Source organism: Gymnoscopelus braueri (genome assembly GCF_963280865.1).
Source record: "Gymnoscopelus braueri genome assembly, chromosome: 14".
NCBI classification, from domain to species: Eukaryota; Metazoa; Chordata; class Actinopteri; order Myctophiformes; family Myctophidae; genus Gymnoscopelus; species Gymnoscopelus braueri.
In genome coordinates, this window is record NC_137619.1 from 19,645,896 (window position 1) to 19,663,193 (window position 17,298).

Below are 17,298 nucleotides of genomic sequence, written 5' to 3' on the forward strand. Positions count from 1 at the left end.
ATACACACACACACACACATATACACACACACACAGCCTCCATGTTTTTCCATGTGAGGGAAATCTGATTTGTGTGCGTCTAGACTTGTCAATTGTAATGCGTTCCAGCCTGATTTGGATGACAAATGTCCCCATTCAAAACATCCAGCGGAATCAGCCAGAGCCATGTGACCACTGAAGTAGGCTGCTTTATAAGGGATCAGGAGGTCACTTCAGGATCTCAATGCATCAGGCCTCTGAGAAATGAAGCATCGTGTTAGTTCATGCAGGACACGGCCATACACGCCCCCAGCTATGATCAGCTGTCAAACTGCTGACTGAATAAGTGTTTGTAATCAGCCACGCTTTTCTACACACCAATCACAGCTCAGGATCTCAACAAGAGGTCCATTTAAATATGTCTCCCTCCTATACTGGATCTCAACTATTCCATTGCTGCCACACATGCTGCTTCTGGCAAAGCTTTGCCTTCACCACCCCAGCCTCCACTTTTCTAGTTCAATGTCTTGCATGACACAAAAGTTGAACTGATATTCAATATTTTTGCAGCTCTAAAGGTGATTTAGTTTAACATGCTGCTGCGGAACTATCAACGTAAAGTATATGTTTATTCCAATTGTTGCAACAAAAAAAAAGTAAACCTTATTGATGACGTGAGTGTTTGTGACTGAATTGTAGCTTTAACATTCACATTATGATCGAATGCCGAATCTATATACAGTAGATACAAATGAATGATGTGAAGGCTGTGAGTTGTATTGTCCTACACTGGCAGTTTGAAATCAAGTTATCCGTAGAGTTGTATGAAACAAGTGCAAGAGGTGTGCCATCAACATGGTGGAGAACATCCAAACTGAGGAGCCACCCGAATCTATTAGGATCTCCTGATGTTCTTTGGCTAGCTAGCTCAAAGGAAATTCAAACTAAAACATTTCTTGACCAGACACAAGCTGGTTAACCACTTAAAGCCTGTAAACTTAGTTGACTGGGGTCCCCATGGGCTCTGTACTAAGTCAGCTATTATTTCCCTCTACACCAAATCTCTTCGTCAAAAAATAGAAGAGTTACAAGTAGTTAACTGATTTAATGGATAGAAGACCTTGAAGTCAGGGTGCTTTTGTAAATTAAATTCTTAGAATGTATGTTACTTTGGGCTCAGTGGGAGTCATGTAAAAACAAACCACAGAGGATACCACTGTTGTGTAAATGCAAGGAGTGGCTTAAATTACACTTTGTTGCATATTGCAGGATGATGATTAGTGAACATATGGCAAATTCTGGGTGAACAAGAAGAAGTTTCCCCTTCCTCAAATCAAAGGATGGTAAAGGTTCTGTTTTGTGCATCACTTTCAGTGTTCATGTACTGTATATGCAGATATCTTGCATCATACACTTCACACATACAAACACACACGCACAAGTCTTTACTGTACATGTCTTTACAGGTGCTTTTGCTCTCAGGACGTATAGTTGCAGTTGCAGAACTAAACATACCTTGAGAAAGCAAGCGTGCATGTACACACACAGAAAACACCAGAAACGGCAAAGATCACTCTAACCAACCAAATAACCTAGTTCAAAGAAAGATAAAAACATTTAAAAAACTAGAAAAAGTGCTCCTCGGAGCACAGGTCTCCGCCAGGTCAGGTAGGTTATTGTGGGCCAGCAATGTTCGGAATTCGCCAATCAGGATGGCATATAAAAAAATGGGACAGATCCATCTTGATCACTTGACTATCGAGATAATGTGTACTGATTTGCATGATGTTTGGACAACATTTGTAGGAGTAATATAAAAAAGAAACATCGGCCTCCTGGTGGCGCTATAATAGGGCAACGTTTGTTCTTCAACGCGAATGTGCGTGCAAAGTTGCACCGCAATCGGACGCTGCGTTCATGATTTGCAGCATTTTGTTCAAAACGGGCTACTCCCGCAAACTTTAGATGTCAATGTTAGCCAATCAGGATGGAATATGAAAAATCAAACAGAGCCATCTTGATCCTTGCTTTTAGTCGTATTTAGCTATCCCGTTCTGTCCTAATTCTGCATTGTTTTGTTTCTCCTTTGTTTTTCTTTTGTTTTTGCCCTGTGTATATATTTTTTGTAGATGCTTCTGTGTGTCTGAATTACCTTGTTTTAACCATGTTCAGCACTTTGGTCGGCTTTGGCTGTTGTAAATGTGCTATATAAATAAAGTTTGAATTGAAAAAAAAAATTGATCACATGACTATAGAGGCTTAAGGCTTAATCTAAAATATTTTTTTTTACATAAGTCGGCCTCCTGGTGGCGCTATAAAAGGCTAATGTGAAAAACGCAGGGCAGATGTTTTTCCTTGGCCTCTAGGGAGTATGCATGCAAAGTTTCACGCAGATCGGTGCAGTTATAGTTAAAAACACAAATCGTCCTTTTATAGCGCCACCATGAGGCTGATTTGAACATTTTCAAGTGGCATTTCTTCCTCGGCCTAGTGGGAATATGCGTGTGAAATTTCACGGAAATAGCAAGCTGCGTTCATGATTTGAGGCATTTAGTTCAAAACGGACCAATCCTGCAAACTTTGGAAGCCAACCTTATAGCCAAGCAGGATGGAATATGGAAAATCAGACAGATCCGTGTTGATCACATGACTATAGAGATACTGTGTAGCGATTTGCGTGATGTTTGGACAAAATCTGTAGGAGTATTGTCAAAAAATATGTTTTGCACAAATCGGCCTCCTGGTGGCGCTATAACAGGCCCATGTGATAAATGTGGGGCAGAGGTTCTGAATTGGCATCCAGGGAGTGTGTGTGCACAGTTTCACTGCGATCAAGCCAACAGTGCGGGAGATTAGCTGTTCACAGACGGACGGACACACACACACACGGACGGACGGACAGGGGGTAAAACATACTCTCTCGCCATGCCTTTCGGCCTGGCGGAGACACAAAAGCCTTTTCACTGTTTGCAAGAAACACTCCAGGGTTAAGTTAGGTTAATATATGGAACCAATTAAATCAAGACACAATGCCAAGTTACACATTTTCACTTGAATGAATCAAGTGTTACAGCTGTTGACTTAGCGCTGATTCTGTGTGTTGTTGTCCAAACTGCTCTCTTTGTAATGTTTAAACATCACATACTGTATTTGACAGCATACCGTGACACTTTGAAATCGGTTTGGTTATTTTAACTCAAAAGAGGTGATGGAAGAGAGGCTGTGAAAACCTACCTGCAACATGACCATGTTGTCTCCTTCAAACGTCACAAATACATCAGAGTCACACTTCAGAGCAGGGATACGATTCTCCATCATGAAGCCCTGAAAGACATACTATACATTAGACCACTGGTGCAGAAAAGGTTGAGAACCACCACTGCATTAGGCTGAGTACAGTATATTACTAATGCATCTGCTATTAGCTGTAGTGTTAGCAGTACTGGCGAAGCAGCTAGGTAGCTACTACAGTGAGGTTTAGTGAGATTTAGCAGGGCGTTCTACTACTGCGCTCACACATGATCTGTATCTTTCACTCAATCATCGGGCTACTGACCATTCCCCCAGTGCATTCCCTGCACTCCTGCAGACATTGGATGTTCTGCCAGGTGCTGTAGGCTTTGAGTCCAGCCACCATGGCCTGCAGAGACCTGTTGCTCTGCATGTCGTCCCCACGACACAGGACGTCATCCATCACCCCTACTCCATACCTACAAGCACATTGAGAACATACTGAGCAGTGGTTCTGTAAAGTGGGATCCGGGGACCACCGGGGGTCCTCGAGGGGGTTCCAGGGGGTCCCTAGCAAAAATGTGGAAGAGTTTAAACGTTACAATTTGTGTTTTGTGAGCTTAGTCACACAGTACATACACAGTTATAGGTCATAGATACTGTATGTCATATACTGTAGACGCTGACATCATAGATGACTGATGTGATGCAAGTCTGGCCACATGAAGTCTGGATCGCAGTTCCCATGTGAATCCTAAGATAGACATGATTAGATTTTTCTTTTTGTCTTAAGGTGGGGGTCCATAACGACCTTTAAAAAGTTGCGCCCCAGACACTAATCTATCCATCATCAGACTACTGCAATAATAAACACAGGAAGATATGCATGCACATACTGCCACAGACATGTATAATTACACAAGGAGACACATTCATAAGTGAATTCAGCTAGGTTCTTTGAGGGAAAGTAGAACACGACTGTGTGTTAGTTAGAGAGGGAGAGCGAGAGAGAGCGATTACTTCAAAAAAATTATGTGATTTGATTACATTTGATTTAATAATTTTCTTTATTACTTTCTAAATACATGAACCAGGCTAGCACACAGTATTAGGCACCCCATAAAACAGTACAAGACGTAATGACAGTGGTAATAGTGCAAAACGTGATGAGAGCGGTCCTCAAAGTTGTTTACCGTCAAGAATCTTTCACACAAAGTTCTTCCATATAACATCAATGAAGGTTGTCAAGTCTCAAAACAAACACAGAAGACATTCTTGTTGGAGGGCAATGTTATCCAAGTAACTGCTACCCACCTTCCTGTATGCACGCTTCCCTGACCTTTGTCTGAAAGATGCAAAGAGCACTGTTCCCCAAATTTAAGGTCACGACCCAATTAAAATGTTAATTTATTTTCCTAATTATAATAAATGGTCTACAAGAAGTCTGCTGTGGGCTCAGATGCTGTGTGCGGGACTGTTAACACCGCACCAACTCCCTTCTCACGAACTTACAATGATACATGTACGGGACCTGAAAACATGATTGCGCAGGACTGCTCTCTCTGGCAGAGGTATCCTTCTCCAAGAAGCTAAAGACAGGCTGCAGCAAGAATGGCAAAGGTGATGTTGCTGTGTGACTCCTGTGATTTCTTCACTATCGACCACGTGCATGATGTCAAAATAAAAATACAAGGAAGAGTTCATAAACATTGGCTTCACCAAGGCCATTCAGTGGCAAATTAATGCAGGTGAACAAAAAATATTAATTTCTTATAAATTGTGCAGAATTTACACCACACACTGTACATACTACCTCTCATTCGATTTAATGTGATACACCTTCAAACATGACAAGTCAATATAATTTAAAAAGTAAGTCAGCAAAGATTTATGAGAATGTTGGTCAATGTTGTGGTTTAAAGTTGAGGCACAGCTGGAGGGAGAAATGGAGAGTTGAGAAAAGATAAAAGAGAATAGAACATGTTTGTTCATAGTTTGTTGTGTTTATAGTAGTTTATAATGTATTACCTGGTGGTGAAGGTGAGGGCCAGGACAGCAGCCAGGTGGGGCATCAGACGGAGGTACTGAGTCTGGTGTTCTATGATCTTCACCTCATCCTGATCCTTAGGACCAAACTGACGACGACTGGAGGGAGGATGAGGATGACAGACAAAGAAAGGGAAAGAGAGACACAACGTCACTTCTTGTTAAGATTAGTAGAAAATGTTGCTTGTGTAGACATGCCAAAATTGCAACAAAAAAAAGTTAAATCACATAAACGTCTCTATATCAAAACAGAAAAGGAGAAAACAAAACAGGCCACAACAAAACATAGCAACACAAAATCTCTCAGAATACAGAATGTGAAAAGAAAACAGAAAGAGAGAGAGCAAGGGGAAAAAAAGGCGAGAGAAAGTGAGAAATGAAAAATGATTGATGTGGTCACTTTTCATTCTATAGTGTGATGTATAGTATACTGTTTATCGTTATTATTTCCGCCAGGCTGCTGGTTGGGGCTGGAGATCTTGTGTTCGCCCCAGTGTGCCTGTGTGTGTGGGCGTCCACAGCTAAACTACTACACTGACCGCAACGGTATAGAGTGGGACTAGCCTATCAGACACAAACTGTCCACCCAGCGTATAGGATCCACTCTAAGCCAAATTTCTCAGCCCTTTGGATGAAGCCGTGCAACAATTGCCTTGTCCAAATATTTATATACGGTATTCCAGTGAGTCTCTTACTGCACCTACAGTATGATGCTTGCACACTGCACACAGACAGAGACCATGGTACCTATGATGTACACACATACGCACAGGAGAGCCATTAATTTAAAGCCCATATCTGATTAACACTAACACACTCTTCGCACCTATGATGTATGTAGATGTGTGCTCTCACACCGTACATAAACACCACTGAGCGCATATTTCTAGCTGCTTCTTGTTTAAAGCTACTAAACCCTGTTTATGCTGAAAATTAAACATTTACACTCAATTAACTTTTTTCTCCATTAACCAGTCTGTGTGTGTGTGTGTGTGTGTGTGTGTGTGTGTGTGTGTGTGTGTGTGTGTGTGTGTGTGTGTTTGTGTGTGTGTGCAAAAATGTACTTCCTTCAGGGTATCTCCGTTTCGTCACAGAGAGAGCTGTTTTGCTGAGGGTTAGTTCCTTCTCAAGTGTATGTGTGTACAATGTGTGAGCACATTTGAATGTATGATGTGGTCATGAACAAACACAATCACTCTCACACACACACGCAGGGTGCACCTGCAACATGACGAAAGTTTATCACTATGCGAATCTACAGTAAACCAAGAAAACAGGTGTCTTGTGTGTGTGTGTGTGTGTGTACACAGTAGTGAGCATGCTGCCTCTGCCTGTTTAGTGTAGAAGGAATGCGGAGTGACATGTAACTCAAACAAAGGCAGGCAGACAGAGAGATTTTGTGGGCCATCATTACCGTGACCCAAACACTTAATTTCTGGAGTCTTCTCAGCGGAAATTATAATGGTTATACTGGTAAAAAAAAAAAATAAGAAAAGACTAATTCAAAACTCCAACTCTCAAGAGCTAAATCAAGTCACACACTTTAAGTTATAGCTGTTTATGAGGTGTATCGTTTCAGTTTTGGAGGGGAGGGCATTTGGGTGTTTAATAAGCTTTATATGTCAATGGAAGACAGACAGGTGGACAGAGAGACAGAGAAAGACAGACTCAAAGACAGACAGCTGTGTTATGTTTACATAATCGGGGGAAGTCATTTTGCTGCCAATCCCACCACAACTCCTCAACTCTCTCTTTTCATGTATCTCTCTCTCTCTCTTTGTCTCTATTTTTCTTTCTTTCTCTCTCTCTCTCTCTCTCTCTCTCTCTTCTCTCTCCCTTTCTCTCTGGGGATGCCAGTTTCAGAGGAAACCCCTCCCCCCTTTCAACCCACACATCCACCTACACAGTGGAAACTTCTGTCTGAACACACACGCATACATACACAAATGCACGAACACGAACAGCTGCATATTAATGAGGGTGTTTGCCAAGATTTTGTACATAATCATTACTTTTTAAATTTAGCCGACGGCTCTTATTCTTACAAAGAAACATATTCTGTGTCAATTAAAATCTTAAGCTAAAAATGACTGTGTTGACACTCGCAGTATGCAGACTGACTGACAATGAGTTAGCAGGCAGGGTGTTCACACGTGGCTGTTGATAAGACACATTATAGGCAATTCCTGGGATCAAACTTGTGGCTTCTCTGTTGAAAGACAATGAGGACACCTTTCTGTGTAGCTGTCAACAGGGGTTGATTCTAGTACCCTGTACCCACTACAAGTATCTAAGTGTAACTAACCTTTAGCATTGATATACATACACACACAAAATGCACATGCACACCACACAAACACGTGAGGACGCAGGGAAGACACACAACAGCGGTTGCTGCAATGGAACAATGCATGGCTTGCTGTGTGGGGGTGGTGACTGGTGACATACAGAACAAGATGTTCTTCTTTATATATATACGCACACGCACACGCACACACACACACACAGTCTCTTTTACTTGATTTTGTTTAAATTGATTAATTATTATGATCTTGTCAAGCACTTTGTGACCTCTCATCTGAAAAGTGCTAGATAAATTAAGCGTTAGTTACTTACACAGCTAAATACAAAAAAAAAATCTGCACAAAAGACACCGATGCATGCATGCTGGAAAAGATGTCCAGATGTTCTCTTTCAACGTAGCATTTAATACTTTACTTATATCTACTTGAATGCCATCAAACATGTATTTGTATCCATCCGACAGGTAAATACAGCAAAGACAAGAAAATGTGCTCTTCAGAGCACAGGTCTCCTCCACCAGGCCAGGTAGCTTACTGTGGACCAGCAAAGTTGAAAAAAATATGGCGGAAAACTTGTCAGGTGGAAATAGGCATGGCTTATTTGGGGAGTTGCGTAATAACATTACTTTGATTGTATGACCTACGGTTCAAGAACTATAGGCCAAAATGTGAATCTGCCTGTTATAGCGCCATATGGCTGTTTCTTCCTTGGCAATCGGACACTGTGTTCATGATTTGAGGCATTTTGTTAAAAACGTTGAAAGCCAATCTTAGCCAATCAAGATGGAATATGAAATTATTATTTTTTTGCAAAAATCGGCCTCCTGGTGGCGCTATAACAGGCCTCCAAGGAGTATGCGTGCACAGTTTCATGCCGTTCGGTCCAACGGTGCCGGAGATTAGCTGCTCACACACGGACTGACACACAGACGGACAGGGGCGAAAACATAGTCTTGGCCACACCTTCAGCCTGGCACAGACAATAAACATCTCATAAACAGTATTCCATTGAATTGTAGCAATGTTGTTATTTGATACTGTTCTATCATGTAACTGTATACTTACTGGCTGAATCAAGGACATCGGGTGTGTGTGTGTGTGTGTGTGTCTGTGTGTGTGTGTGTGTGTGTGTGTGTGTGTGTGTGTGTGTGTGTGTGTGTGTGTGTGTACTACTGTACCTGTGACTGTATCGGACAGCGATGATAAGACCCAGCTATGCAAGACACAAACAACAGTTTAGTTGCATTGCAAGGAGTCAAAGTGAACAAATACAGAAGCATGAATAAAATATAGGGATGAAATTATCTACAAGAAGGCAACAAGCCTGTCCAATTGAGATACAAACAACTCAACTGAGAGAGAACAAAAGTTATTTATGTTTAATATGTTTAAGCCAATCGGCTCTTTTCTGTGATAATAATGAGCTGATAATCTTTGAGAATTTTCTATAATATTAAAAAAGGATAATCGTAATGCCCTGTGATGGTGAAGATCAGAGCAAATATATAAGACTCCTGTCTCTGTTTGGACCCCTCTGTGATAGTGCCATGAGGTCTTACAAATGCAAAGAATGTCGCCCCCTTGCTGTAAGTATAACCTATTTCACCCTCATACACCTGCAGTCTTCATTTGATGGAAAATGTGTAGTAATCTGGGTCCCCTGTACTGGAGCTGAAAACCAACGCATTACGGAACAGTCTACACGACCCCCACCCCCCCATACCTTCATAGCAGCCATGGCCTGGACAGTGAGTGCCAGTCTGGTGGGGGTAAGGGCAGCTAGCATGGCATTGAACCGGCGACTCTTATTCTGGACGGGAGATGAATACACACCCTCTGCAGACACACTGCCAAACCTAGCACACATTTGGACGAGTACACACAGGCACAATCAGAACCAGGCAAGCACGCAGGCACAGGCATAAAGACACAGAAACATGCACACTATTGGTGTCTTGTTACATGAAATATATATATATATATATATATACACACACATATATATATATATATATATATATATATATATATATATATATATATATATATATATATATATATATATATATATATATATATATATATATATATATATATATATATATATATATATATATATATATATATATATATAAACACACACACACACATATACATGGAGCCCCGCAAGTTTGCATGGCCTTAGGCTTTAAAACTATGCGTTCCCGTCACCAACGCAAGCCAAAAGCCAGAGCTTTCAAGCTCCAAATTAAAAACTCGGGACATGGATAAACAGGATACTATCGATTGACCATGTTATCAACTGGAAATGATGATAATGATGAAGTTGGAGGAAGATGACTGATGTGGTGGTGAGTAGCCTGATCTTCATGAACAAAACTAACAGGCCGCTGTGCCAATGTTAATAATAGCTTAAGATATTGATATTGCTCTTTATCTTTATTGCGTACAGAAGCGCTGCACTGCGGTCAAGGTGTTGTGATTAACATTTGTCCTATAGCCTACTGCAGGCAGGAGCCAGGTTGAAGACACGCACTGTGGTGTTATCGTTTTAACTAATCAATAACTTTAAAGACTTGGCCTTAGTGATTAGTAAATGTATAGCTTTGTGTGTCTGTCTGTCTGTCTGCTGTGCATCTGTATGTTTTGCTATGATTTCTCAAATTATTTTAATTCATGACGTGAATGTACAGTATCAATGCTTGTAAGCCTCGCAGTTAACCATGTGGGCATATTCATTATTTTTAAGCAAACTTCAAGTAGGCTACTCATTTTATCACCCGAACGCACACAAACGTAGAGTAAAGACTATGGCCAATACACAAGAAATAAGGTGGCCCTACTTATTTCTAGATGATACTTGTAGTTATGGATGTTATAAATGTCAAAAATAATTGCACACACATATACATCCATGATTTCAACTGCCATGAGGGCAGTTTTAAATCAACTATCCCTTTAACATACAGGTGTGTGTGTTACTGACTTGCCGAGCAGGTTTTCCCTGGGTATTCTGACATGGTCAAATATGAGGATGCCATTGTCCACTCCATGTAGACCTGAGTGTGAGAGAGAAATAGCGAGACAGAGAGAGAGAGATGGGAGGCACAAAGACAACCCAATGAACCGATCAGCGCCATATTTCTTGTGCATGCTGCCAGTACTCGCCAAGAAAGTTTTATATTTTTTGAAATATTTAACTTTCAGGTTATAATGAAAGTGAATGTTGGTCAGATGAGGCTGAAACCTTGCCCAGATTTGAATTGATATGTCATAGATGACCAACCATATGGGAGACATATGGGAGTCTTGTTAATTCACAATATGATTGATGATATTCAATATGATTTTGACTTTTTCATCCATGTGTTCCCTACAGACAACAAATCACAATTTTCAACATTACCTCTATATATTTGTTGAAGAGATAACATTCCATTAGCAGCCATAAGACTGAGCAGTCTTCTGGTGTGTTTGAAATGCCACTGAAGTTATGTTGAAAACCCCAGTGTAACTAAGGGACAATCTGTGAATGTGAAAACTACAACCCTTACTTCCTGCATTTAAGATGCTACCCTTGGTAGCCATGACATTGTCTTAGCTTGCAGTGTTTGCAGCAGAATAGCAATCTTAACTTCAAAAAATAATATTTTCTGAAGTCTTTCTAATGTCTTTCTGATGTATTGGTCTGAATCACATTATGATTCAGGCTGATGTAATGGCGGCTATTAATAGACCACATGGGCGTGCCAGGCTGATGCTTGCCCACAAAGTGTATCATGGGAATTGAAGGAACACTGGGAAAAATCGGAACAGAGTTCGTTTTCTCTGTCAATATGAATTGTATCGTAAATATAGTTTCAATAGATTAAGATAATCAACAACATTTAACTGAAATGCACATCAAAAGCATGACGGTGTCCCTCGATGACACCTAGGAGGTTGAAAGCCAATATAATTCCTTTCAGCTGGCATAGACCCATGGCCAGACTGATAACAAAAAACCAAAGAAAAACAACAATGCAAAGTAAAGAGACATGGCAGATAAATAAAATGTGTGAGACAGTACCTTCTTTATGTTTCATGTCAACTGTAGTTACTCCTGGGTTCATGATCCCATCACCGTCTCTGATTGGAACGATGAAGCAATGAGGACCTGGAAAGACACCCAGTCAACAGATGTTGTTTTATCTCTCACACACACACACACACACACACACACACACACACACACACACACACACACACACACACACACACACACACACACACACACACACACACACACACACACACACACACACACACACACACACACACACACACACACACAATAGTAATCCTATATTAAGATTGGCTTATGGGAGGACGGGCCGGTGGGCGGACCTCATGTCACTACGTCGTCACGCTCATATCACAATGACACAGCCATAACCCTATAAGGAATTCCCAATGCAGCTAAGCCCAAATATGGAGTGTGCTGTCTAACCTCAGCTCCATATATAGGCACAAAAGGGGGCATGCCCATATATGGGCATATGCTGATGACATCAGGGATCTCCATATATGGGCAGAAAAAAAACTCTAGTTGTGAGAGTCGCATAGCGGCCCGTAAAAAACAATCATATGAAACCAGAGCAGGAAAACATCCATTCCTCTTCTCCTGCTGACCTTGTGACTCTCCACCTATGATCAGCTGGGCAAACACAGACGCATAGTTCCCCTTCATGGCGTTACCAATGTACATCTTCTGGGCGTCGACACTAGGTGTATGGATGATAAACTCCTTGAGAGAGAGAGAGAAGTGATAATAGAGAGTGAAGAGTTGCAATTATTGTACTGTGAGAATTACCAATTGTGTGTCATATACTGTATATAACTTTATATTTATTCAAAAAATAATCAATATAATTAAATAAATAATCAATATAAATAAATAAGACATCCACTGGAACTGCATGATAATTAAGTATAGCCTAGCATTTACAAAACACTTGTATTGTATAAACTTGCGAGGGCCCAATGTCCCCACAAGTATAGTAGAAATAATGTGAGGACAATTTACCCAGTCCTCACAGAGAAAAAAAAATAGTTTATATATATATATATAAGAGCTTATAATTAAGATTTAAGAGTTAGGGTTATAGTTATGCCTGATTTATATTTAGTTACACGGCAGTGTGAAGCAGCGGAAATAGTAGATCCACAAGCATGTGTGTGTGTGTGTGTGTGTGTGTGTGTGTGTAGCTGTGTGTATACAGGCATACAAACCCACTAACCTGTGTTTTAGGGTCATAGAGAGCCTCAGTCAGGATGCCCCTCACGTTACTCCCATGACCCCGCTCTGTCATTGCAAACATCCCAGTGAACGCCAAATCCTGACACACACACACACACACACACACACACACACACACACACACACACGTCAGCAATAGTAACCAAATAACACCCACATACTGTTTAATGTATTATTTTTAAAGGATGATAATATATATTCGAGTATGCAATGCAATTTATATTGCAGGCATAATCATAATAATAATAATAATGTGGGTTAACATACAGTGACAGGCAGGTACCATACGTCTTTCTGTTCTGGACTTCCCAGGTTGGTGACAGCTCCCCCATACAAACCACACACCACTCCTAGCTGGGACACAGAGACCACATAATGATTTGATAATGACATGAGGACAGTGAATGAACATTGTGTGTGTGTGTGTGTGTGTGTGTGTGTGTGTGTGTGTGTGTGTGTGTGTGTGTGTGTGTGTGTGTGTGTGTGTGTGTGTGTGTGTGTGTGTGTGTGTGTGTGTGTGTGTGTGTGTGTGTGTGTGTGTGTGTGTGTGTGTGTGTTAAAGGTACACAGGTACACCTGTGAGCTGATTGTTGTCAAATGTCAGCCAATCTCTCTCTGCATGGTTTGCCCTTTTGTCTTGCAGTGAGGGCAATTTGGACTGTGGACTTTACAAAAGGACTTGGCAATCACTTTATGTTCGTCATCGTGTTTGTTGTCGTGTTTGGACTCTGCAAATGTTAACTACTTAAAGCCTATATATTTCATTGACTGGAGTCCCCCAGGGCTCTATACAAGGCTCCTTCCTTTCTTCCCTCACACACCAAATCTCTTTAGTGAAAATAGTCGATCAACAAAGCTTGGAACTGTATCGGAACATCTCTAATTTTACTCCTAAAGTATTGGAACTTTGCTTGGAAGAATTATAACTGAAACAAAGTGCAACTGTGTTCAGCACAATCGTAACTGATAAAAAAAAAAAAATAACCGAATAGCAGTCGTCGTTAATATGTTTACAAAAGTTGCACCTGTAAAAAATAAACCAGACCACTGTCCGTGAGTTGATTAACTTCATTCAGCTAAAGAGGTTCAGTCACACTGAAATGTGGAAACACACAGTAGTTGACGCTTAAAGGTCAAGACCACTTTGGTAGAGGTTTGGTTTGGGTTGTGTGGTTTAAGTTACCTTGCCATGATGTAACTCCAAAAGGTGGACAAGATATCAAAAATAATTGCTCCATTGATTAGAAATGTATCATTCAAAATATCATGCTCATTGACTTACATCGTACAGTAAAACAGCTCTCAAAGTCACTCTTTTAGCACATAAACAAACACAAATAAAGTTAATTCAGACAATATAGAACATCAAAATAAAAATGTTAACTTCCTGTTGATTTTGCTATTTTTATTAATTAGAAACCCCGGACTGGATCCGCAGATCCGGATCGTCAAATAGTAAAATCTGCAGGAAGTTGACATTTTCATTAAAAAAAAAAAAACAGTACTGGGTTTGGTTTGGTGATGTTCTATATTGTCTGAATCAGCTTTGTTTGTGTTCGTTTACGTGCTTGTTTTACCATACAATGTATGGTCAATGAGGAGCGTATTTTGAATGATCAATTTCTAATCAATGGAGCAATTCTTTTTTATTTCTTGTCCACCTTTGCATTTACATCATGGCAAGGTAACGACACAACCCAAACCTCTACCAAAGTGGTCTTGCCCTTTAAGGTCACGTTGTACTTGTTAAAGCATGGTATGAATATCCTTCTGTCAAACTTTATCCCCTACTCTGTCCACTAGTCAGTGACACTGATAAGCAGCTGTTGACTGCAACCAGGTTGTTATCAGTGTATTTGGTCTAACCTATTGGAACCAATAAGAGGTTTGTACATTGGTGTTACATAAAAGATATGAGTATGCACACACATCCAAACCCAAAAAGGGCAGGTGCTGGGCCTGAATGAATAAGTTAAGTTGACATCGGAGCCCTGCAGTGTGTGAGTTTCGTACAGTGGTGTCATAGCCTGGCTGAGGCTCAATCATCCAGCAACAGCTTGTACTATAAAGTCCTCGACAAAGACAGTGAACTCCTTATTATAAATCATTCTGGATTCTCACATTCTATAGTTAGGCAAAACACATTTGCATTTAACCTTTGGCTGTGAAAATACACCCTGTCTTACATGACACCATTTACCTGTAGCCACACACTGCAGTGCACAAGAGATACACGTAACCAAATATAATAACCAAGATAAACAAGTATTACTTGAACATTATGTAAATCATGTTTGGTCAGCAGATCCCTTATCTACAGTATATCTTTGTTTGCGTGTGTGTGCGTGTGCGTGCGTTTGTGTGTGTGTGTGTGTGTGTGTGTGTGTCCTACCTTCACCCCTGTGGCCAGGTCTGCAGAACATATGAGTTCTGTGAGGCTCATGCTTTTAGCAATGAAGCCTGGCTGTTTCTCTTTTACCTAGATAGAAAGAAAGAAAGAAAGAAAGAAAGAAAGAAAGAAAGAAAGAAAGAAAGAAAGAAAGAAAGAAAGAAAGAAAGAAATCACTTTAGTGACCAGTTGGTTCCATTATTTTAAGATCTTATAGCAGTTATGCAGTCATTCTTGCAGTCAATCTGTGTTTGTGTTCCAAAAACTTGCATCATCATGATCAAACCTACCTGGTTTTTGAGGTGCTGTCTCATTAGAGGTGACATAATGAAATAACGAACTCTCTCCATCGTCAAGTCCCTGTTCTGGTCCAGTGTCAGGTCATAGCTATGGAAAATGTAATATATAATTAATGGCTTGTTTAACTACAGTTTGGTGACTTGTTAATGGGTGGTGAACTGCTGACTTTCACATTTATTTTCTAAGCTGTCAATTTCAATGAAGACTGACAATATACTGTAACAGACAGCATTTCTTTTTTTTTTTTTTTTTTTTTTTGAAAAAAAAGGTTCAGAACCCAAGATATGATGATTTGAAGATTTGCTGCTCCATTCACTTCTTGTTTAACTTCTTACTGAAAAGGCTGTATCTCGGCTCCAAAGCACTTTTTTTTTACAATGTATTTTTGGCCTTGGCACAGGGGTGATATAGCCAGAAATATTTTTGGCACTGAATGAGTTAATAAAGATACAAAACGACTCTTATGCATTAACTGTGGATGGGAACAATGTACAAAAGCTAATTTCACCCACTTTTTTACCTTGAAAACCTGTGATGTGACAATAAACCTGATTCTGATTCTAACTGTCCAAATCGGTATAAAAAATACTTTGTACTTTGGATATTTTTGGGATATGGACTGCACCCTCTAAGTGGTGATGCATATGCCACGGATGTATATGCTACAGATCCACCGGTTCGGACGGGTCCACAACTACAACACAGCCGCTTTGCACGCACACTAGCCATGAATCACACGACGGTCGTCTGTCACGACTCACGACCGTCATGGATGAACTTCAACCTGGTGTTTGCACTTTCTCCCTTTTGGCCCGTTCATCTACATTAACGTTCAGATTTCAAATATAAAGTGCTTACCCCATGGCCACGGATGTTACAATTATGTACGGGCCCTCAGAGGTACCCGTATATTCAGTATTGTTCAATAAAAAAGCATTTTAATCCGATTGGTGGCCATCTTTTTCGTATTTTCTCTATGTGCTTTCAACTTCGCTACCTTATCGGTTGGGAGGTGTATTGCACTCTGATACATAATAACTATGAGAAAATGGCCATCGATCGGCTTTTAAAATGCTTTTTATTGAACAATACGGAAGATACGGGTACTTCTGAGGGCCCGTACATAATTGTAACAACTGTGGCCATGGGGTAAGCACTTTATATGTGAAATCTGAACGTTTATGTAGATGTACGGGCCAAAAAGGGAGAAAGTGCAAACACCATGTTGAAGTTCATCCATGACTGTCTGATATGACAGTCATGATATGAGTCATGTTTCAGGGCTATACGCACACACACTCATCCACATTACTATATCAGAATAATACTACATGGGTTTTAAGCTAACTTAAATTTGCAATGCATATCGTTACAGTAAAAGTACAGTAACAAGGAGCCAATTTAAGAGGAAGTAATAAATAACCTGCTGGTGTGAAACAGCTCACATCGTGAGATATCTTCGCGGAGTTGATCCTTGGCTTGCCAGAATTCACCGTCCAGATATCTGGACAGAGTGGAGACCTCTGTTGTTGTTTCTGATGATGTGTAGGACGCCATGCCTGTTTAATTGTCAACAAGACAAGTCAGTATAGAAACAGAGAGACCAAGTAAAAGAGCTGTTGCCTCTGGATGCGACGCTTCCGTATTGATGTGACGTAGCTACAGTGGTGGAAAAAGTAATCACATTTCATACTTAAGTAAAAGTATCAATACTGCAATGTAGAAATACTCTGTTACATGCAAAACCCCGG

The 17,298-nt window shown here is 40.4% G+C and overlaps 1 protein-coding gene across 1 annotated transcript in view; it reads right to left on the minus strand.

Annotated features, from left to right (window-relative positions):
* Positions 1–17,179, minus strand: part of acoxl (acyl-CoA oxidase-like) — a 37,581-nt gene extending 20,402 nt beyond the window's left edge. The window contains exons 1-13 of the mRNA XM_080449470.1: positions 16,971–17,179; positions 15,538–15,634; positions 15,251–15,337; positions 13,126–13,212; positions 12,839–12,937; positions 12,231–12,345; positions 11,629–11,715; positions 10,546–10,618; positions 9,283–9,415; positions 8,738–8,772; positions 5,239–5,355; positions 3,536–3,689; positions 3,214–3,303 (exon numbers count right to left, since the gene is read on the minus strand). Of these exons, the coding sequence (XP_080305596.1) occupies positions 3,214–3,303; positions 3,536–3,689; positions 5,239–5,355; positions 8,738–8,772; positions 9,283–9,415; positions 10,546–10,618; positions 11,629–11,715; positions 12,231–12,345; positions 12,839–12,937; positions 13,126–13,212; positions 15,251–15,337; positions 15,538–15,634; positions 16,971–17,104 (1,308 nt within the window). The 5' untranslated portion in view covers positions 17,105–17,179. The remainder of the gene's footprint in view (positions 1–3,213; positions 3,304–3,535; positions 3,690–5,238; positions 5,356–8,737; positions 8,773–9,282; positions 9,416–10,545; positions 10,619–11,628; positions 11,716–12,230; positions 12,346–12,838; positions 12,938–13,125; positions 13,213–15,250; positions 15,338–15,537; positions 15,635–16,970) is intronic.
* Positions 17,180–17,298: the final 119 nt, after the last annotated feature.